A 21898-nucleotide genomic window follows, 5' to 3' on the forward strand; every position below is an offset into this window, starting at 1 on the left:
CAACGATTGACCGTATCCTTGCTCTTCGGGTCCTCACTGAACGCAGACAAGAGTTTCGGCAGGGGCTGCTTGCAGCTTATGCTGATCTCTGTAAAGCGTTCGATTCAGTGAATCGGGATGCTCTCTGGAGGATTCTCGGTCTTCGTGGGGTGCCACCAAAACTGATCGATCTGATGTCTGAACTTTACTCTGGCACTGAGAGTGCTGTGAAATGTGGTGGTACCATCTCTGACTTATTTCCAGTTGTTACTGGAGTTTATCATGGGTGTGTACTGGCCCCCACACTTTTCAGCATTTGTACAGACTGGATTTTAGGGAGGATGTCGGAGAGATGAAGCTGCGGTGCATCGTTTGGGAATGTCAAGATCTCTGACGTTGATTTCGCAGATAATGCAGTCATCTTTGCGGAGACTCTTGATATACTGTTGGGGGCCCTCGAGGTGTTGAATGAGGAGTCAGAGCCACTGGGATTATCGGTTTCCTGGGTCAAAACTAAGATCCAGGCTTTCAATGACATCTTGGATGCTGCTGTCCTGTCTGTGCCTGTTTGTGGTGAGGATGTTGAGGTTGTGGAGAGATTCACTTACTTTGGCAGTGATATTCATGTGTCTGCTAGCTGTGAGCCAGAGGTCAACAGACATCTGTATTGGGCTTGTGGAGTCATGGATTCACTGGATCATGAGGTGTGGTGCTGCCGGTATCTGTGTGGGAGGATGAAAGTCCGAGTGTTCAGATCCTTCGTGCTTCCAGCCTTGCTCTACCGATGTGAAACTTGGACTCTGACCAGGGATCTGAGATGGACACTTAATTCCTTTGGGACCAGGTCTGTTCGGAGAATCCTTGGCTCTTGCTGGTTGGACTTTTTGTCCATCGAGCGGTTGCTGAGAGAGAGAGACAAACAAGATTTGTTACCTGCATAGTCTATGAGTGTCAGCTGCGGCTGTATGGACATGTGGCTCGTTTTCCTGTCGCTGATCCTGCTTCTCTTAGCAAGGGAGCCTGGTCAGTGGAGGAGGCCAATGGGCCGACAACGTGCCTTGTGGTTGCAGAAGATTGATCTGAATCTCAAGGAGATGGGGATGGGCCAGGCATCTGCCTGGGGGATGGACATACGGAGGCCCCGGGATTACCGGCGGAAAGTGGACGCAGCGGTGCGCTACTCTGGTGCATCACTTCTCAATCACTTCCACTTCCCATCCCTTCCAACTTCTCAATCATTTCGACCTCCCGTCTCTTCCAACTTCTCAATCACTTCCACTTCCCATCCCTTCCAACTTCTCAATCATTTCGATCTCCCGTCTCTTCCAACTTCTCAATCACTTCGACCTCCCGCCTCTTCCAACTTCTCAATCATGTCGACCTCCCGCCACTTCCAGCTTCTCAATCACTTCGACCTCCCGTCTTTTCCAACTTCTCAATCACTTCGACCTTCCGTCTCTTCCAACTTCTCAATCACTTCGACCTCCCGTCTCTTCCAACTTCTCAATCACTTCGACCTCCCGTCTCTTCCAACTTCTCAATCACTTCGACCTCCCGTCTCTTCCAACTTCTCAATCACTTCGACCTCCCGTCTCTTCCATCTTCTCAATCACTTCGACCTCCCGTCTCTTCCAACTTCTCAATCACTTCGACCTCCCTTCTCTTCCAACTTCTCAATCACTTCTACCTCCCGTCTCTTCCAACTTCTCAATCACTTCGACCTTCCGTCTCTTCCAACTTCTCAATCACTCCGACCTCCCGTCTCTTCCAACTTCTCAATCACTTCGACCTCCCATCTCTTCCAACTTCTCAATCACTTCGACCTTCCGTCTCTTCCAAATTCTCAATCACTTCGACCTTCCGTCTCTTCCAACTTCTCAATCACTTCGACCTCCCGCCACTTCCAACTTCTCAATCACTTCGACCTCCCGTCTCTTCCAACTTCTCAATCACTTCGACCTTCCGTCTCTTCCAACTTCTCAATCACTTCGACCTCCCGTCTCTTCCAACTTCTCAATCACTTCGACCTCCCGTCTCTTCCAACTTCTCAATCACTTCGACCTCCCGTCTCTTCCAACTTCTCAATGACTTCGACCTCCCGTCTCTTCCAACTTCTCAATCACTTCGACCTCCCGTCTCTTCCAACTTCTCAATCACTTCGACCTCCCATCTTTTCCAACTTCTCAATCACTTCGACCTTCCATCTCTTCCAACTTCTGAATCACTTAGACCTCCCGTCTTTTCCAACTTCTCAATCACTTCGACCTCCCGTCTCTTCCAACTTCTCAATCACTTCGACCTCCCGTCTCTTCCAACTTCTCAATCACTTCGACCTCCCTTCTCTTCCAACTTCTCAATCACTTCTACCTCCCGTCTCTTCCAACTTCTCAATCACTTCGACCTCCCGTCTCTTCCAACTTCTCAATCACTTCGACCTCTCGTCTCTTCCAACTTCTCAATCACTTCGACCTCCCGTCTTTTCCAACTTTTCAATCACTTCGACCTCCCGTCTTTTCCAACTTCTCAATCACTTCGACCTCCCGTCTCTTCCAACTTCTCAATCACTTCGACCTCCCGTCTCTTCCAACTTCTCAATCACTTCGACCTTCCGTCTCTTCCAACTTCTCAATCACTTCGACCTCCCGTCTCTTCCAACTTCTCAATCATTTCGACCTCCCGTCTCTTCCAACTTCTCAATCACTTCGACCTCCCGTCTCTTCCAACTTCTCAGTCACTTCGACCTCCCGTCTTTTCCAACTTCTCAATCACTTCGACCTGCTGTCTTTTCCAACTTTTCAATCACTTTTCTTTTTTTCTCTCCTCTTCTATTTTCCTTCCTTTTCCCTCCTCTCACCTTTTCTTCCTTTTTCTCTCCAGGGAGGGAGAAGTGTGAGAAATTGATTGGTGATCAAGCCACTGATTGTCCACCTTGTTATATTAGTATACACAGTGCCAGTATCGTCGAAGGGATCGATGGGTTATTTTTCTGTGGATGGAGAAATGTGTTTAGACATGGACAAAAAGACATCTCCATAAATAGATCACAAACCCACACAGATGAATGATGGATCAAGTTTAAATGGGTAAACGGACAATATACCTGAAAGGGAGATGGCGTGAGGGATGAAAGATTGAAAAATGAAGGGAGACAAGTTCGTGATCGAGGGATGTAAAGGTGAAGGACGAAAGAGTAAGGTGTGAAGGATGAAAGGTTCGGGGTGAATGTTTGAGACATGAGGAATGTACAAATTAAGAATGAAACAACATGGGATCCTCGATGATACCGGAAACGGCGCGGAGAGAGAGGGATGAATGGAGGAACGAGCAAAGAGAACGAATGAGAGCAAAGGAAGGAGTAAGAGAAGGTTCAGGATCGAACGTTCCCAGGGGAGACGAGCATCGAGGGAAGAAGAGTAGGAGGAGGAGGAGGAGGAGGTTGTTTGAATCTGAGGGGAAAGGCCGAGGGACTCGCTGTGTGTTCGGGATCCGTTTGGCGGGAAGGGACGGGGAGAGAGAGGGAGAGAGGGAGAGAGAGCACGATCCGCTCATGATGTCCTGACGAGTCCGCCGAGCCGGAGTCATGGCTGGCAGGAGGACTCCGGGTGAGTGATGCAGGTTCATCTCGTGATTATGTTTGTTGCGGTTGTGGTGTTGACACGAGTTGTGGTGGTTGTGGAGTTGACACGAGTTGTGGTTGTGGTGTTGACACGAGTTGTGGTGGTTGTGGTGTTGACACGAGTTGTGGTGGTTGTGGTGCATTGTATTGACAGTGGCGGTTCTGGTTATTTTGTTCTCAACGTTGACGTTTATTTTCGTAATATTACAGTTTGTGATGATGATAGTGTTGATAAAGGTGTTGGCAGTGGTGGTGGTGGCGGTGGTGGTGGTGGTTATGATAGTGTAGATTAAGGTGTTGACAGTGGTGGTGGTGGTGGTTATGATGATGGATGATAGTGTTGATTAAGGTGTTGGCAGTGGTGGTGGTGGTGGTGGTGGTTATGATGATGGATGATAGTGTTGATTAAGGTGTTGGCAGTGGTGGTGGTGGTGGTGGTTATGATGATGGATGATAGTGTTGATTAAGGTGTTGGCAGTGGTGGTGGTGGTGGTGGTTATGATGATGGATGATAGTGTTGCTGATCAATGATTGTGGTGATGGTAGTGGAAGTCATGGCGATGATAAATTCTGTTGACGGTCGTGGTGATGTTGTTGGTGATTGTGGTGATGTAGTTGGAGGATATTATAATGGTGTTATTGATGATGTTATTGTGGTGATGGTGATTATTATGGTGTTATTCATGATGATGTTATTGTGGTGATGGTGATTATTATGGTGTTATTCATGATGATGTTATTGTGGTGATGGTGATTATTATGGTGTTATTCATTATGTTATTGTGGTGATGGTGTTGGGGATTATTATGGTGTTATTCATGATGTTATTGTGGTGATGATGGTGGTGATTATTTAGGTGTTATTGTGGTGATGGCGTTGGGGATTATTATGATGTTATTGTGGTGATGGTGGTGATTATTTTGGTGTTATTCATGATGTTATTGTGGTGATGGTGATTATGGTGTTATTAATGATGTTATTGTGGTGATGGTGATTATTTTGGTGTTATTGTGGTGATGGTGTTGGGGATTTATGGTGTTATTTATGATGTTATTGTGGTGATGGTGTTGGTGATTATGGTGTTATTCATGATGTTATTGTGGTGATGGTGGTGGGGATTATTGTGGTGATGGTGTTGGTGATTATTGTGGTGTTATTCATGTTATTGTGTTGATGGTGGTGGGGATTATTATGATGTTATTGATGATGTTATTGTGGTGATGGTGGTGATTATTTTGGTGTTATTCATGATGTCATTGTTGTGATTGTGTTGGTGATTATTATGGTGTTATTCATGATGTTATTGTGGTGGTGATTATTATGGTGTTGTTCATGATGTTATTGTGGTGGTGATTATTATGGTGTTATTCTTGATGTTATTGTGATGATTGTGGTGGTGATTATTATGGTGTTATTCATGATGTTATTATGGTGATGGTGATTATTACGGTGTTCTTCATGATGTTATTGTGGTGATTATGCTGTTATTCATGATGTTATTGTGATTGTGATGATTATTATGGTGTTATTCATGATGTTATTGTGGTGATTGTGATGGTGATTATTATGATGTTATTGTGGTAATTGTGTTGGTGATTATGGTGTTATTCATGATATTGTGGTGATGGTGGTGGGTGAATTTTTTTGGTGTTATTTATGATGTTATTGTGGTAATTGTGTTGGTGATTATTATGCTGTTATTCATGATATTATTGTGGTGATGGTGGTGATTATTGTGTTATTCTTGATGTTATTGTGGTGATGGTGTTGGTGATTTTTGTGATGTTATTTATGATCTTATTGTGGTGATTGTGTTGGGGATTATTATGGTGTTATTCATGATGATGTTATTGTGGTGATGGTGTTGATGATTATTGAGGTGTTATTTATGTTGTTATTGTGGTGATTGTATTGGTGATTATTATGGTGTTATTCATAATGTTATTGTGGTGATGGTGGTGATTATTATGGTGTTATTGTGGTGATGGTGTTGGTGATTATTGTGCTATTCATGATGTTATTGTGGTGATGGTGTTGATTTTTGTGATGTTATTTATGATCTTATTGTGGTGATTGTGTTGGGGATTATTATGGTGTTATTCATGATGTTATTGTGGTGATGGTGATTATTGAGGTGTTATTTTTGTTGTTATTGTGGTGATTGTATTGGTGATTATTATGGTGTTATTCATGATGTTATTGTGGTGATGGTGTTGGTGATTATTGAGGTGTTATTTATGATGTTATTGTGGTGATTGTGTTGGTGATTATTATGGTGTTATTCATGATTTGGTGATGGTGGTGATTATTATGGTGTTATTCATGATGTTATTGTGGCGATGGTGTTGGCGATTATTGTGGTGTTATTTATGATGTTATTGTGGTGATTATGTTGGGGCTTATTATGGTGTTATTCATGATGATGTTATTGTGGTGATGGTGTTGATGATTATTGAGGTGTTATTTATGATGTTATTGTGGTGATGGTGTTGGTGATTATTGAGGTGTTATTCATGATGTTATTGTGGTGATTGTGTTTGGGTATTATTATGGTGTTATTCATGATGATGTTATAGTGGTGATGGTGTTGTTGATTATTGAGGTGTTATTCATGATGTTATTGTTCTGCTGGTGTTGGTGATTATGGTGTTATTTATGATGTTATCATGGTGTTGGTGATTATTGAGGTGTTATTAACCTCCGCCATCGAAGATGGACGGAGGTTACTCTTTTCACCCCTGTTTGTTTGTTTGTTTGTTTGTGAACAGTATCACGGAAAAACTCCTGGACGGATTTCGACGAAACTTGGTGGGGGGATTAGGTATGGTCCAAGGATCATGCCATTAGATTTTGGACTTGGACCAAAGTACAATATGGCGGCTATGGCGGCCATTTTGAAAAAAATATTTGAATTTTTGTTTTTGCATTTCTACATGTTATCAGTGATTTCCAACCAAAAATAAATAAATTTGTTAGAGAAAAAAAATAACAGAAAATTTTGCAACTTTTTTTTCAAAAAATATTCGATTTTATTTTTTTTTGGCATTTCTTCATGCACGTCGATCCAGTTTAGTTTATTCAATCGTGGTTCAGTAGAGTCTGATCCGTTTTGACCTACAATGAATAGGATATCAGGTTCACTTAAGTGACCCAGCAGTATTGGCGGCAGAGGTTTTGCACTCTACCGAGTGCTCCCCTCAAGTTCATGATGTTATTGTGGTGATGGTGTTGGTGATTATGGTGTTATTAATGATGTTATTGTGGTGATTGTGTTTGGGTATTATTATGGTGTTATTCATGATGATGTTATAGTGGTGATGGTGTTGTTGATTATTGAGGTGTTATTTATGATGTTATTGTGGTGATTGTATTGGTGATTATTATGGTGTTATTTATGATGTTATTATGGTGTTGGTGATTATTGAGGTGTTATTAACCTCCGCCATCGAAGATGGACGGAGGTTACTCTTTTCACCCCTGTTTGTTTGTTTGTTTGTGAACAGTATCACGGAAAAACTCCTGGACGGATTTCGACGAAACTTGGTGGGGGGATTAGGTATGGTCCAAGGATCATGCCATTAGATTTTGGTCTTGGACCAAAGTACAATATGGCGGCTATGGCGGCCATTTTGAAAAAAATATTTGAATTTTTGTTTTTGCATTTCTACATGTTATCAGTGATTTCCAACCAAAAATAAATAAATTTGTTAGAGAAAAAAAATAACAGAAAATTTTGCAACTTTTTTTTCAAAAAATATTCGATTTTATTTTTTTTTGGCATTTCTTCATGCACGTCGATCCAGTTTAGTTTATTCAATCGTGGTTCAGTAGAGTCTGATCCGTTTTGACCTACAATGAATAGGATATCAGGTTCACTTAAGTGACCCAGCAGTATTGGCGGCAGAGGTTTTGCACTCTACCGAGTGCTCCCCCTCAAGTTCATGATGTTATTGTGGTGATGTTGGTGATTATTGAGGTGTTATTATGTTATTGTGGTGATTGTGTTGGTGATTATTATGGTGTTATTCATGATGTTATTGTTGTGATGGTGTTGTTGATTATTGAGGTGTTATTTATGATGTTATTGTGGTGATTGTATTGGTGATTATTATGGTGTTATTCATGATGTTATTGTGGTGATGGTGATTATTGAGGTGTTATTTATGATGTTATTGTGGTGATGTTGGTGATTATTGAGGTGTCATTATGTTATTGTGGTGATTATTATGGTGTTGTTCATGATGATGTTAATGTGCTGATGCTGTTGGTGATTATTGAGGTGTTATTCATGATGATGATATTGTGATGATGTTGTTGGTGATGATTATGGTATTACCAGGGAAACACCCTGTCAAAATAATGGGTGCACAAAACTCAACACAACAGGGAGGATGACAATACATGCAAGGTTATGGATAACCTCTGAGATTACAATACACACAAGGTTATGATTATCTGCAATGAAGAATCCAGTGCAAGATTTGAGAGTTAGCCTGGGGAGGATTTGCGGTTTGGGGAGCAATTTTTCAAACAAATAGAGTGTACGTTACACACGCGCACACACAGTCACCCATAGGTTACCTCAACACTCAATCTTGTTAACAACAAAAATCGGGCAAATTGCTCATCCCTTTATTATCCCGATGATTTTTTTAAAAAGTGAGAGATATTGTAATCGGCTCCTTCTGTCCATCCGTCCTCACGCTGTCTCCTCCTAAACGGTTGTGCAGAAATTCACTAAACTTGGTGGTTGTGATCACAACTTGATAAGAAGGTGAAAGAGCATTAACATTTTGGCCCCGCCCCCAGGGCGTGGTCAAAAGATAAAATACCAAAAAATGCAATTACAGGTACTTTTAAAATTTATTTTATTTTATTGTTATTATTTTTAAACTTATTTTTTATGTTATTTTCCAAATGCAATAAACAATGGGGAATGTATTAAATATGTAAAGAGGAAAAAAAATTCTATATATATTGTATTTGACCCCCATTCATGCCCCAGGGTGTGGGGACTCGTAGTAAGTAACAGGGTTAAAACAGGAAAAAAAAATTTTAAACTCAAAATGTAATATATTATCTTTCCTGGTGGAACCGTTTGCAATCTTTCAACTTTGCTTTAGATGGGAAGCTTTGGGATTTGCGAAAACACGTCATCGACTTCACTCTGGTGTGAATTACATACGTGAAGGAAAACCCTTCTGTATTTTCTTCTGCCGTCTATTCCGACATGTTTTCCTTCATTATTTTATTATTTGAATGACTTTCATTTTCTTCAACATGTTCATCTATTTCCATGGATCCTCTTCCCCACTGATTGCCGCTCAGACTCACCCATGAAAACATTGCATGTTGGAATGAGAGCATCGCAATGGCCCAAGGCCAGGATAATACTGTACAGCATTGACACCGACCTTTCATTGACTCTTCCTGTTATGACAATAGGTTGTGTCGCGAAATGCTGTCGTTTTTGAAGTAAACATTGTCAAATTGTACATCTCAAAAATTGCCTTTATTTCAAGCTTACCTGCAAATTTTCCAAGTCACCACATGTAAGACAGATATTGGTCTCTTGAAATGACACACTGTGGTATGTAGGAATGTTCGGCAATCTTTAGCATTCCCCACCCCATAAGGAGAGTAAGGCGATCTTTTGCATTCCCTACCCCATCAGTGTGAGCACTCATTGGCTTTTTTTCACAACATCTTGGCTATTCGTTGTTCACCTTGTCGTCTTGGTTTTCTATTATCATCACTTTTCCAAAATCTTGTGAATTCTTGGCTTTTTTCATTGGCTCACCTTGGCATTTATGAAAATGAGGAGTGCTCACACTGCGCCCCATCAGGAGGGTAAGCCGATCTTTCGGGTGATTCCATGAAAAAGTGGACATGATGAAGAAAAAACGAAATTGCTTGAAATGTTTGAAAATGTATATTTTAAGAATCCGTGTTCATTTTCATAATTGGATTTCAGTTTGGCCATAAATTAACTTTCACTTGTAGTGACCAATTTTGGTCACCATTAGTCAATTTTGAGGGATTTTTCAAAACTTGTTTAAATCAAGTATTTTCTTTGGGATTATCATTTACAATTATTCCTTCAGAGGGATCTATTTTAATTACAGAAATCAAAATCTGTTCAGAATTTGTTCAAGTCTTTGATTTCTTAATTTAAAAAGTCATAAAAAAATTTTTAATAATAAAAAATAATATCAGGATGTTTCTCCAAAAATAATGTAAACAAGGTCAGGACGGTCATAAGAAATGATCACGTGAAAAAGTAGACACAGACAGACAAACACACACATAGACACAGACCCACTACTGAGACCTGGGAGGGCTCCTTTCAACCTTCTGAAACCTGCATATAGAGATAGAATCCAACGACACACATTGTTACTTCTGCCACCGAAGGTGAAGGAGGTTATGTTTTCACCCCTTTCTGTTTGTCTGTTTGTCTGTTTGTCTGTTTGTCTGTGTACAGGATATATCAAAAACTTGTAGACGGATTCGGATGAAACTTGGTGGACATATTGGATGTGTGACAAGGAAGGGTTAAATCTATTTTGGTGAAGATCTGAATCCGGATCTGGATCTGATAATTTCTAAAGTGATTCTTCACCAATGAGTGATAGGGTCAGAAACGATATGTACCAGAATATCTCAAAAAGTTCTGGATGGATTCAGACGAAACTTGGTGGATGGTATGGTTTGGTGACAAGAACCAGCCGATTATATTATAGTTCAGGTCCGAATCCAGATCCGGCCCATCAGTGGGATACAAATCGTAAACTAATCATCTTGGCGGAGGTATGTGCTCCACTGATTGCCCTTATAGTTACCTCTGTCAACGAAGGTAGATGGAAGTTGTTTGATTTCAATCCTGTCTGTTTCTTACTTGGAATTTTTTTTTTGACAAGTATGTTGATCGCTTCCGTTTGTTTGTCTGTCCGCTCACCTTGAATCGCCTACAGGACACAATTTTAAACCAATCTTCACAAAACTTCACCAAATGGTGCAGTAGGTGGTCCGACGGAATACTATTTATTTTTGAGGTCAAAAGATGAAATGGTTATCACAGGCCAAACGTCAACAACTTGGGATTTCTAAAATCCTCAATTTTTATCCGATTGACTTGAAATTTTCATCCGATTGACATTAGGACTGACTCAATCGGTCAATTTCCCGACCCGGATCTCAACCAATGGTACTCTATCTCTTCTGGATCTGATTTTGACAAATTTCCCTGAAAATATCTGCTGTTCTTCTGACCACGTCCTTGTCAAAGTGGATATCTCTCTGGCTATTATCAGAGAACCACCTCACCGCCGTCAAGTGTGGCATTTCACTCAAGCCGACTGGCAGGGTCTCCAAGCAGCGTTCAAACATATAGACTGGTCTCGTATCGCTACTTTCTCCAACATCAACTCATCCTGGGAATTCTTTCAAAGAAACTTGCTCTTCCTCATGCACAGATTTATCCCCTCTCGTCTTCAGTTGTCCGACCCTTCCTCGGCCCTTGGTTCATTGAAGATTGTAGCGGGGCAGTTGTCCTGAAACAACTTGCCTTTGCCTCATGGAAAGCAAACCCAACTGAGGGTAATCTCAGTTCCTTCCATAAATCTCAGAACAAGTGTTTATCTACCCTCAGGAGAGCCAGAAAACAACATCTTTCTAATCTCAAGTCTGAACTCTCAAACCTCTCTCCCTCCTCAAAATCCTGGTGGCGTCTAATCAAATCTGCATCTGGTGTATGTTACCTCAAATGGCGCACTGCTGATACCGCACGTGAAAAGGCTGAATGCCTAAACTCGGTGTTTGCATCAAAATCTTGTGTCCGAAACCCATCGCTTTCTGTACCCTCCTTACCCAGTTGCACCCAACTGTCCCTGGACTCTGTGTCCTTTTCTCCTGACAAGGTGGAGAGCTTGCTTTCAAACCTCAACTCAAGAGTCTGCAACCGGTCCAGACGGCATCAGCCCACGTGTCCTAAAAAAACCTGCTCTTCTGCTCTTGCTCACCCTCTCTCTGTTCTACTCACCCTCTCATTTGCTCAAGGCCATCTGCCATCTGCTTCGAAATCAGCAAACATTGCTGCTCCACAAAAAAGGTGCAAAAACAGATCCCTGCAACTACAGACCAATCAGCCTTCTCCCAATCATCAGCAAGGTTATGAAATCCATCATCGCTTCAGACATTAAATCCTTTTTCTTCTCCAAAGGCTTGATTTATTTTTTTCTTGATTTTCCGATCATCAGTTTGGTTTCACCAGGTCATTCTACCCTGGCTATGCTGCTTCTGTTCTCCCAACAATGGATGGAGGGACACTATGCCGCACATGAAATCAGAGCCATATCACGTGCTTTTGACATGGTCTGGCACCCTGCTCTGCTCACCAAACTCTGTTCCTATGGTATCCCAGGCAATCTCCACTCATGGCTCGCAGACTTCCTCTCCTGTCGCAGTTACCGTGTGGCCCTAAATGGAGTTCTTTCATCCCCTCTTCTTGTCCAGGCTGGAGTTCCTCAAGGCAGCGTTCTGGGCCCTGTTCTTTTTCTGGTTTTCATCAATGATCTCTCTCACTCTCTGGAAAATACTCTTTATCTCTTTGTTGATGACTCCACCCTCTGCCATACCATGTCATCCCTCAGACCGGCAAGCAGCAGCTTCTTTGCTCACTGCAGATCTGTATAAAATCACAAACTGCTCCAACACGTGGAACATGTCTTTCAATCGAGACAAATCTCACACTCTCACTATGTCTCTTCGAAAGGACTGTTTAGAAAACCCCCCATCCACTTTCTCAACAATCCTCTGGAAGAAGTCTTTTCTTTCAAGCTTCTGGGTCTCACTATCTGCCATGACCTTTCCTGGGAAAGTCACATTTCCAACCTCGCCTCAAAAGCCAGTCGCCGACTGGGAATCCTCCGTCGTGCAAAGTCCTTCCTCGGCCCTCTTGAGCTCCTGACCACTTACAAAGCTTTTGTCCGTAGCCTGATGGAGTACTGCTCTCCCCTCTGGGCTGGTGCTCCTGCCTCCCACCTTTCTTGGCTTCACGCTATCGAAACCAGGGCATTTAAGATCATCGGCATCTCCCGCAATGAAGCTGAGTCTTTGGGCCTCTCACTCAATCACCGCAGGTTGGTCGGTGGTCTTTCTGTCTTCTACCGTCTCCTCTCCAGCCTTGCCCCCCTTGCTCTCTCTGCGATTTGTCCCCACCACATTTCCTCAGGGCGCTCGAGGTCCGCCAACAACCCCCTTCTGGTAAAACTACCAAAATCACGAATCGCTGCTCACCTTCACTTTTTCATTCCTCTTTTTTCCCGCCTTTGGAATAAATTCCCTCTCTATTCTTTCCCATACTTCCCTCCAGGCTTTCAAAACAGCTGTTCACCACCACCTCTTATCGTCCCCCATCCAAATCCTCGATCTTTTCTACCCCCGATAATCCACCCAAGCCCACCTCCTTCAAATTCCCTGCTTTCCTTCCTGAAAGTCCCTGGAATGTCCATCTTTTATTCCCCATGTTCCCCGCCCATTCCCTCTCCCTTCCACAGATCTCCAAATGTCTCTGTTCCCCACTGTTTTGTCCTTCCCACTCCCGCCCCTCTTGTCTCATGCCCCCTTGATGTGCGTTGTGTGTTCGCTCTCACACGAGCCTCGACAAGGTATACAAAAAAAAAAAATTACGGTCCGAATCTTGATCCGACCTATCGGTGGGATACAAAATGTAAACTAATCAGCCTGGCAGAGATACGTGCTCCACTGAGTGTCCTAACATTGTGTGTGTGTGTGTGTGTGTGTGTGTGTGTGTGTGTGTGTGTGTGTGTGTGTGTGTGTGTGTGTGTGTGTGTGTGTGTGTGTTAATCTACACTATCAATGTCGATCTGTGTGTTACATATACACTCCTACACCTCTGGATGGATTTGGACGAAATTTGTCACAGAGGTAAAAGGTTGTAATGGCCAGGTTTAAGCGGGGTTAGCAACTCCTTCGGCCTTAAAATTTAAACCTCCGGAAAAAATGATGGGGACACTACCATGCTGTTGCAGTTGGTTTAAATAGCCTCACAATTGGTGGTAAAGTGGAACAAAATAAGGACTGCAGCATGTTACTGTTACGGATTTGGAAACCATTTACACACAAACAGACAGCAGTCCCCGTAGCTTAGTTATTTTGATAAGTATGTGTTTATAGTTCGAATCCCTTCCTTATGTCTAATGGGAATTTCATGTGTGCGCTACGAGTTATTTTTCGTTGGGTTTTTATACAACAACAACAACAACGACACCACCCTCACTCAATCCGGTCGCCATTGCCCACGTGTTTTTGGGTGAAGGCGTGGGCGGAGCCTCCATCGCCTCAGATCCGACTCTGCCCCAGAAAGGTGGGAGTTGCCTCGCCGACCGTGGGCCTGTCCAATGAGGGACGGCCAGCGGATCGCGCGATGGGACTGTCCAATCAGGAGGCGAGTGGCGAGGAAAGAAACCGCTCCCACCGCAAGAGAGTAAAGGAGTGATTGTAGCGATTGGCTTGGTCTATAGTTGTGGTTCAAGCGGTCTGCGGTCCTTTGCGGTGGCTCACCGTGGTGGTGGTGGTGGTGGTGACCGAAGAGCAGTGATCGTGCCGACTGCTGAGCGTCTGTGGTCTTGGAGTCGATTGGCTTCATCTGCGGTCGTGGTGGCTTGGTCTCGGTCGTCATCTGCTGCCCCTTTGCGGTGGATTCTCATGGTAGTGGCAGCCGAGCTGCCAGGGATGTGGGCCGTGGACTTCGGGTCGTGGGTTCGAGTCCCACTCTGGTGGTTCAGAGTCGGTATGACCGCACGAGGCGGGAAGGTACCCTGGCCCGGCTATACCGAATAAAGACACACGGGGTCCAGTTTCGTGTGTGTGTGTGTGTGTGTGTGTGTGTGTGTGTGTGGGTGTGTGTGTGGGTGTGTGTGTGTGTGTGTGTGTGTGTGTGTGTGTGTGTGTGTGTGTGTGTGTCCGTGGGCCCCGTCTGTATAAGTAGAAATTGTTAAGTGTTGTTCATTGTACATGGTTTGCATTTATTTTATTTGTGATAACTGCTCTTTTTGTGCTCCCCCTCTCCGATTAGTGTTATAAATAAAACTTTGTTAAATGTACCAGCTCGTTTTCTGTGCTTTCTCCCATTGGCCTAGCATGGTGCGTATTGAGCATTAGTAAGGCTGTTCGTGCCGTAAATTGTTCATTTGGTCCGGCGCAGCTTTGGTAGCTTCCGCTCGGTTACGCCGGATCCGAGTCGGTGATAGCGACTCGGTTCGGACAAAGTCCGTCGAGGGTGTGGTTTTCCCCGGTAGTTGGACAACGTGGGTACTTAGGTATATTGAAATCAGGCAATCAAATACCCCACGATGTCAAAATATTGGCGGCCACGGTCCGCTAAGGGACCCGTGACCTTTCGGAGTTTTCCGAGAGTCACGACCTAAATTTCGGGTGTTCGGTGGGAGACGACTCTACTGCTCCCCCTGGTGGTTGTTTATCGCCGCTGAACCCCGGCCCACAACAGTTACCAACCAATGGTGAGCTGAGGAGGGTACTACTGCCCTGAGGGTGCGAGTGTCCGCTACAATGTAGGGCATCAGTCGTTGAAGTTGATTGCCATAGGATGGATCGAATTTCCCAGGACAACCGCCTGACTGTCATCTTCTGTTGTTATTCTCGTTACCACCATGTCTAGCTTTTGTCGTCATTGGGGGCGGTTGCTCCGCTTACAAACTTACAATATAACAAGAGCCTAACGTTGGCTTAGCAGTTAAGGTGGCTGGCTTTGGGATCTTAGGGTCGTGAGTTCAAGCTCCATCTGCCGCTGAATTAACAACAGGTGGGGTTAACTCTCATCCTCGTTGTGTGTTTGCTCGTGCGAGAGAACAATACCTGTGCTATTTTGTATGTGTTAATTTGATCTACACACACACACACACACACACACACACACACACACACACACACACACACAGACACACACACAGACACACACACAGACACACACACACACACACACACACACACACACAGACACACACACACACACACACACACACACACACACAGACACACACACACATACACACATACACACATACACACATACACACATACACACATACACACATACACACATACACACATACACACATACACACATACACACATACACACATACACACATACACACATACACACATACACACATACACACATACACACATACACACATACACACACACACACACATTTTTTGTGTGCAGCCTGTGGCTGCTGGTTGCATCATTGGTTAGGGATGTGGCTATGCTGCTGATTCAGTTCCCCTAGACCTAGTTCACTGTTACTCATTTCGCCGACGTCGGATGAGAGTTAACCCCACCTGTTGTTAATTCAGCGGCAGATGGAGCTTGAACTCACGACCCTAAGATCCCAAAGCCAGCCACCTTAACTGCTAAGCCAACGTTAGGCTCTTGTTATATTGTAAGTTTGTAAAAGTATTTTTTTTGTTTTTTTGTATATAAATAAAATACAACAATAAAAGTATTGTTGTAAACCAACACACTGCTTCGTCCATAGTTGTTAAACAAAGCTGCATATTTTGTAGTTTAACTTACACGAGTTGTAAACCAACACACTGCTTCGTCCATAGTTGTTAAACAAAGCTGCATATTTTGTAGTTTAACTCACACGAGTTGTAAACCAACACACTGCTTCGTCCATAGTTGTTAAACAAAGCTGCATATTTTGTAGTTTAACTCACACGAGTTGTAAACCAACACACTGCTTCGTCCATCATTGTTAAACAAAGCTGCATATTTTGTAGCTTAACTTACACGAGTTGTAAACCAACACACTGCTTCGTCCATAGTTGTTAAACAAAGCTGCATATTTTGTAGTTTAACTCACACGAGTTGTAAACCAACACACTGCTTCGTCCAAAGTTGTGAAACAAAGCTGCATATTTTGTAGTTTAACTCACACGAGTTGTAAACCAACACACTGCTTCGTCCATCATTGTTAAACAAAGCTGCATATTTTGTAGCTTAACTTACACGAGTTGTAAACCAACACACTGCTTCGTCCATAGTTGATAAACAAAGCTGCATATTTTGTAGTTTAACTCACACGAGTTGTAAACCAACACACTGCTTCGTCCATCATTGTTAAACAAAGCTGCATATTTTGTAGCTTAACTTACACGAGTTGTAAACCAACACACTGCTTCGTCCATAGTTGTTAAACAAAGCTGCATATTTTGTAGCTTAACTTACACGAGTTGTAAACCAACACACTGCTTCGTCCATCATTGTTAAACAAAGCTGCATATTTTGTAGCTTAACTTACACGAGTTGTAAACCAACACACTGCTTCGTCCATCATTGTTAAACAAAGCTGCATATTTTGTAGCTTAACTTACACGAGTTGTAAACCAACACACTGCTTCGTCCATAGTTGTTAAACAAAGCTGCATATTTTGTAGCTTAACTTACACGAGTTGTAAACCAACACACTGCTTCGTCCATAGTTGATAAACAAAGCTGCATATTTTGTAGTTTAACTCACACGAGTTGTAAACCAACACACTGCTTCGTCCATAGTTGATAAACAAAGCTGCATATTTTGTAGTTTAACTTACATGAGTTGTAAACCAACACACTGCTTCGTCCATAGTTGTTAAACAAAGCTGCATATTTTGTAGTTTAACTTACACGAGTTGTAAACCAACAAACTGCTTCGTCCAAAGTTGTGAAACAAAGCTGCATATTTTGTAGTTTAACTCACACGAGTTGTAAACCAACACACTGCTTCGTCCAAAGTTGATAAACAAAGCTGCATATTTTGTAGTTTAACTTACACGAGTTGTAAACCAACACAATGCTTCGTCCATAGTTGATAAACAAAGCTGCATATTTTGTAGTTTAACTTACACGAGTTGTAAACCAACACACTGCTTCGTCCATAGTTGATAAACAAAGCTGCATATTTTGTAGTTTAACTTACACGAGTTGTAAACCAACACAATGCTTCGTCCATAGTTGATAAACAAAGCTGCATATTTTGTAGTTTAACTTACACGAGTTGTAAACCAACACACTGCTTCGTCCAAAGTTGTGAAACAAAGCTGCATATTTTGTAGTTGAACTCACACGAGTTGTAAACCAACACACTGCTTCGTCCATCATTGTTAAACAAAGCTGCATATTTTGTAGTTTAACTTACACGAGTTGTAAACCAACACAATGCTTCGTCCATAGTTGATAAACAAAGCTGCATATTTTGTAGTTTAACTTACACGAGTTGTAAACCAACACACTGCTTCGTCCATAGTTGTTAAACAAAGCTGCATATTTTGTAGTTTAACTTACACGAGTTGTAAACCAACACACTGCTTCGTCCATAGTTGTTAAACAAAGCTGCATATTTTGTAGTTTAACTTACACGAGTTGTAAACCAACACAATGCTTCGTCCATAGTTGATAAACAAAGCTGCATATTTTGTAGTTTAACTTACACGAGTTGTAAACCAACACACTGCTTCGTCCATAGTTGATAAACAAAGCTGCATATTTTGTAGTTTAACTTACACGAGTTGTAAACCAACACAATGCCTCGTCCATAGTTGATAAACAAAGCTGCATATTTTGTAGTTTAACTTACACGAGTTGTAAACCAACACACTGCTTCGTCCATAGTTGATAAACAAAGCTGCATATTTTGTAGTTTAACTTACACGAGTTGTAAACCAACACAATGCTTCGTCCATAGTTGTTAAACAAAGCTGCATATTTTGTAGTTTAACTTACACGAGTTGTAAACCAACACACTGCTTCGTCCATAGTTGTTAAACAAAGCTGCATATTTTGTAGTTTAACTTACATGACTTGTAAACCAACACACTGCTTCGTCCATAGTTGATAAACAAAGCTGCATATTTTGTAGTTTAACTTACACGAGTTGTAAACCAACACACTGCTTCGTCCATAGTTGATAAACAAAGCTGCATATTTTGTAGTTTAACTTACATGACTTGTAAACCAACACACTGCTTCGTCCATAGTTGATAAACAAAGCTGCATATTTTGTAGTTTAACTTACACGAGTTGTAAACCAACACAATGCTTCGTCCATAGTTGTTAAACAAAGCTGCATATTTTGTAGTTTAACTTACACGAGTTGTAAACCAACACACTGCTTCGTCCATAGTTGTTAAACAAAGCTGCATATTTTGTAGTTTAACTTACATGACTTGTAAACCAACACACTGCTTCGTCCATAGTTGATAAACAAAGCTGCATATTTTGTAGTTTAACTTACACGAGTTGTAAACCAACACACTGCTTCGTCCATAGTTGTCGACCACCACGTGACGTCACAAAGCTGGCACATTCATCACGTTTTTCTGAGTTATTTTTTGTATTTTTATATATTTTTTCATTTCATTGCACACGTGTTTCTTTTGGCTCGAAAAACCATTCAAGTGTTTGATGGTGATAAGCGCTCGGATGGTGTTTTGTAACTTGTTTCCGCTCTACATGATGAATGCATCCTGGAATATGCGTCCAAGACCCTTGAACTTACAGGAGGATGCAGAATGTTGTTTTAGAAATGAATGATTTATTTACCTATCTATTGCTTGTGATTTTATTTTATATGCAAAGCTCAGAATCGAGTGGTTCATGGTGCCTGCAGTCGTCGTGCTTTGTCATACCTGCTCGACAGTTTTGACATTGACTCGACATCGGATTGTGAATCACCACTCTTCTTCAGGAAAATTCAACTTCACTTGACTCACCTTTGGTGGATCGGTAAACGCAGAGGGTGGAAACAGATCACATGTTTACGGAAGAAGCGTGTGGCTGTGAGAGGTGTGTTGTCAAAAGTGAATTAATTAATTTATTTTAAATACGGATTGTGAAACATTCGGATATTGGTAGACGACAATGGACCAATAAGATTTTGTGTTTTAAACAGCATGATAAAGGTCATTGCTCAGATGGGAATATTAAACGGGATGATCGACAAACTTAAAACCCCCAGCCTTCCACCCAACCACTTAATCACCTAATCCTCTCATACCCGAACCTAACCCATGATCACAATCCCAACCACTCAGATTTCTACACTGAACCCGAAACATTGTTCACCTTTTATGAAAAGTTTGAATGGGAATTTAGTTATTTAGAGAGTGGCATATTCATAGATTCTATGCATTTTGGGAACATTGTTCAACTAAATGCTTTACAGCCCAAACATAATTATTTGACTGTTCTTTGCAGCGTTGCTTGCAAAAAATATTTTCAAGATTTATATGGGGAAAAAAAGAAATTATCTCAACAAAAACTTCCAAGCACAAGATGTATCTCAACAAACGTTCCGATTGTTATCGTTCGGTAATGATTAGTGAGAATGAACTCACGATTTAACTGATGTAACTATTCTCTGAACATGTTGAACTGAAGAAATGATGGACCTATCCACATCTCTGTGGTCCACCAAGCACCGCCACATGAACATTTTTGTTGTGGTTTGGCAAGTGTTTTGCATTCCTCCTCTCAGTTTCATTGCCATTGTAGTCATAGCAAAAGGACGATTGTGATGATGTCATCCTGGTGGAGAATAAAGACCTTTGTATATGATGACACTGTTTTGTTTTTTTTTTATGCCTCCGCTGACGAAGTCGCCGGAGGCATTGTTTTATGGTTGTCCGTGACATCCATACGTATGTCTGTCCGTGCCATTCATGCGACTACTCATGTGGAATGTTTTAATAATTATGACGTCATACGTCACGTGGTGTGGCAGCCATGTTGGAAAAAAGGAAAAACTTGGGGCCTCTGTATCTCTGAAACCGCACCAAGGGAAAAATTGAAACTTGGCACGTAGCAAGTACTCCCCATGGGGAGCATGTTTGATTGATTTTTTTTGATTTTTTTTTGATGATCTTTGTTACAAAGTCATATTTGCATACATCGAATACTTTATCCGATCAGTATGAAATTTTTTGAGGGTCATCTAGGGCTAAGTTGTATTGTGGGGTGGGGGGGGGGAGGGGGAATTGATGTCATTATCGCTCATGTGGTTTGGCAGCCATATTTTCCTTTAAACATAAAAAAAACCTTCAAGAATCTTCAAAATGGTTGACCAGATCGAGGCGAAACTTTACAGGAATGATCACCTATCCATGAGGAGCAAAACATTCTCAAACTATGATGTCATAGGTCACATGGTTTGGCAGCTCTGATTTTTTTTTTTTGGAAAATCAACCTTTAAAAATCTTCTTCTCCAGAATGCCTTTACAGATCAAGGGGAAACTTCACCCACATGTTCCCAAAGCCTTGGGAATGCCAGGGTGTTCACATATAATTAATAGGTCACATGGTCTGGCAGCCATATTGGAATCGATGGAAATCATTAAAATATATATTTCTCTTGAACCGCTTCATCAATCGATGTGAACCTTTAGAATTATGATCTCGTAGTCATGGGGAATGTGTTTTAAATTTCAACCTGATCGGATGCGTGGTCTGGCAGCCAGAATTATTGAATACTTGTAATCATATGAGCCTTGAATTGTATACAAATCTGGTGTGAGGAATTTAAATCAAACTTGGTACAAGTATGTATGGATGATGTAATAATGTGGGCGGACGCGCATCTGGTGACGTCGGACGTCGAAGAGTTCCCTTCTAGTTTAATATGTTGTTTGACCCACAAATGTGTTTCTCTCCACAGAGACGACAGATTACCAACCTCCAATCTGGAAATCGTACTGTGAGTATCGCGATACATTACCTGTCACATTTACCTGATTTTATTGATGTACACATCAAACGGGATTCTGTGCCAAGGTAGCTTGGGTACTTGTGTGCTCCCTGTTGAGTTTGTAGTCTTAGTTCGATCCTGAAGGAATACAGTTGTCATCGATCATGCAGCAGCTAAAGAAAGGGTGAAGGGACTTTCAGTGAGGTGAAGGGGAGACAGGAGGACAAGAGCACACAGATATAATGCAATGTAAGGAGAGGTGTGATAGGTAGAAAAAGGGTAATGAGGTCTTTGCGTAGAAGAGGTCGGGATTGCATATTGGGGAAACTATGAGTTGGAGTTAGTCAGCAGTCTTAAAGGAATATGAGGGAAGAGCACGAGGAAACGGTAGGAAAGATGATTCCACAATGAAGAGGAGCATTAGACTTCGGGAGGTGTGAGTTTCTGGTGGAATACGCTTGGCCGGGGAGATGAGGCATGGGGGTAGGGTTTGGGATGGGATTGGGTACAGGTCCTGGGTAGAGGGGAGAA

At 42.0% G+C, this 21898-nt stretch overlaps 1 protein-coding gene and 1 long non-coding RNA gene across 5 annotated transcripts in view; one reads left to right on the plus strand and one right to left on the minus strand.

The window, feature by feature from the left end:
• The window catches only part of LOC147031203 (uncharacterized), a 22800-nt gene extending 13403 nt beyond the window's left edge, over window positions 1–9397 (minus strand). The window contains exon 1 of the long non-coding RNA XR_015056737.1: window positions 9123–9397. This is a non-coding gene — a long non-coding RNA (uncharacterized LOC147031203). The remainder of the gene's footprint in view (window positions 1–9122) is intronic.
• The window catches only part of LOC147031204 (N-chimaerin-like), a 118031-nt gene continuing 99393 nt past the window's right edge, over window positions 3261–21898 (plus strand). Inside the window, exons 1-2 of one of the 4 annotated variants that reach the window (XM_085876032.1) lie at window positions 3262–3581; window positions 21338–21376. In XM_085876032.1, coding sequence (XP_085732158.1) covers window positions 3560–3581; window positions 21338–21376 — 61 coding nt within the window. In that variant the 5' untranslated portion in view covers window positions 3262–3559. Of the gene's footprint in view, window positions 3582–21337; window positions 21377–21898 lie in introns of all 4 variants that reach the window. The other 3 variants (XM_085876034.1, XM_085876033.1, XM_085876035.1) reach the window with 3 other exon arrangements.

Source organism: Eptatretus burgeri, chromosome 3 (genome assembly GCF_056783735.1).
Source record: "Eptatretus burgeri isolate ZD-2024b chromosome 3, Ebu_testis_v1, whole genome shotgun sequence".
In the NCBI taxonomy this organism is placed as follows: domain Eukaryota; kingdom Metazoa; phylum Chordata; class Myxini; order Myxiniformes; family Myxinidae; genus Eptatretus; species Eptatretus burgeri.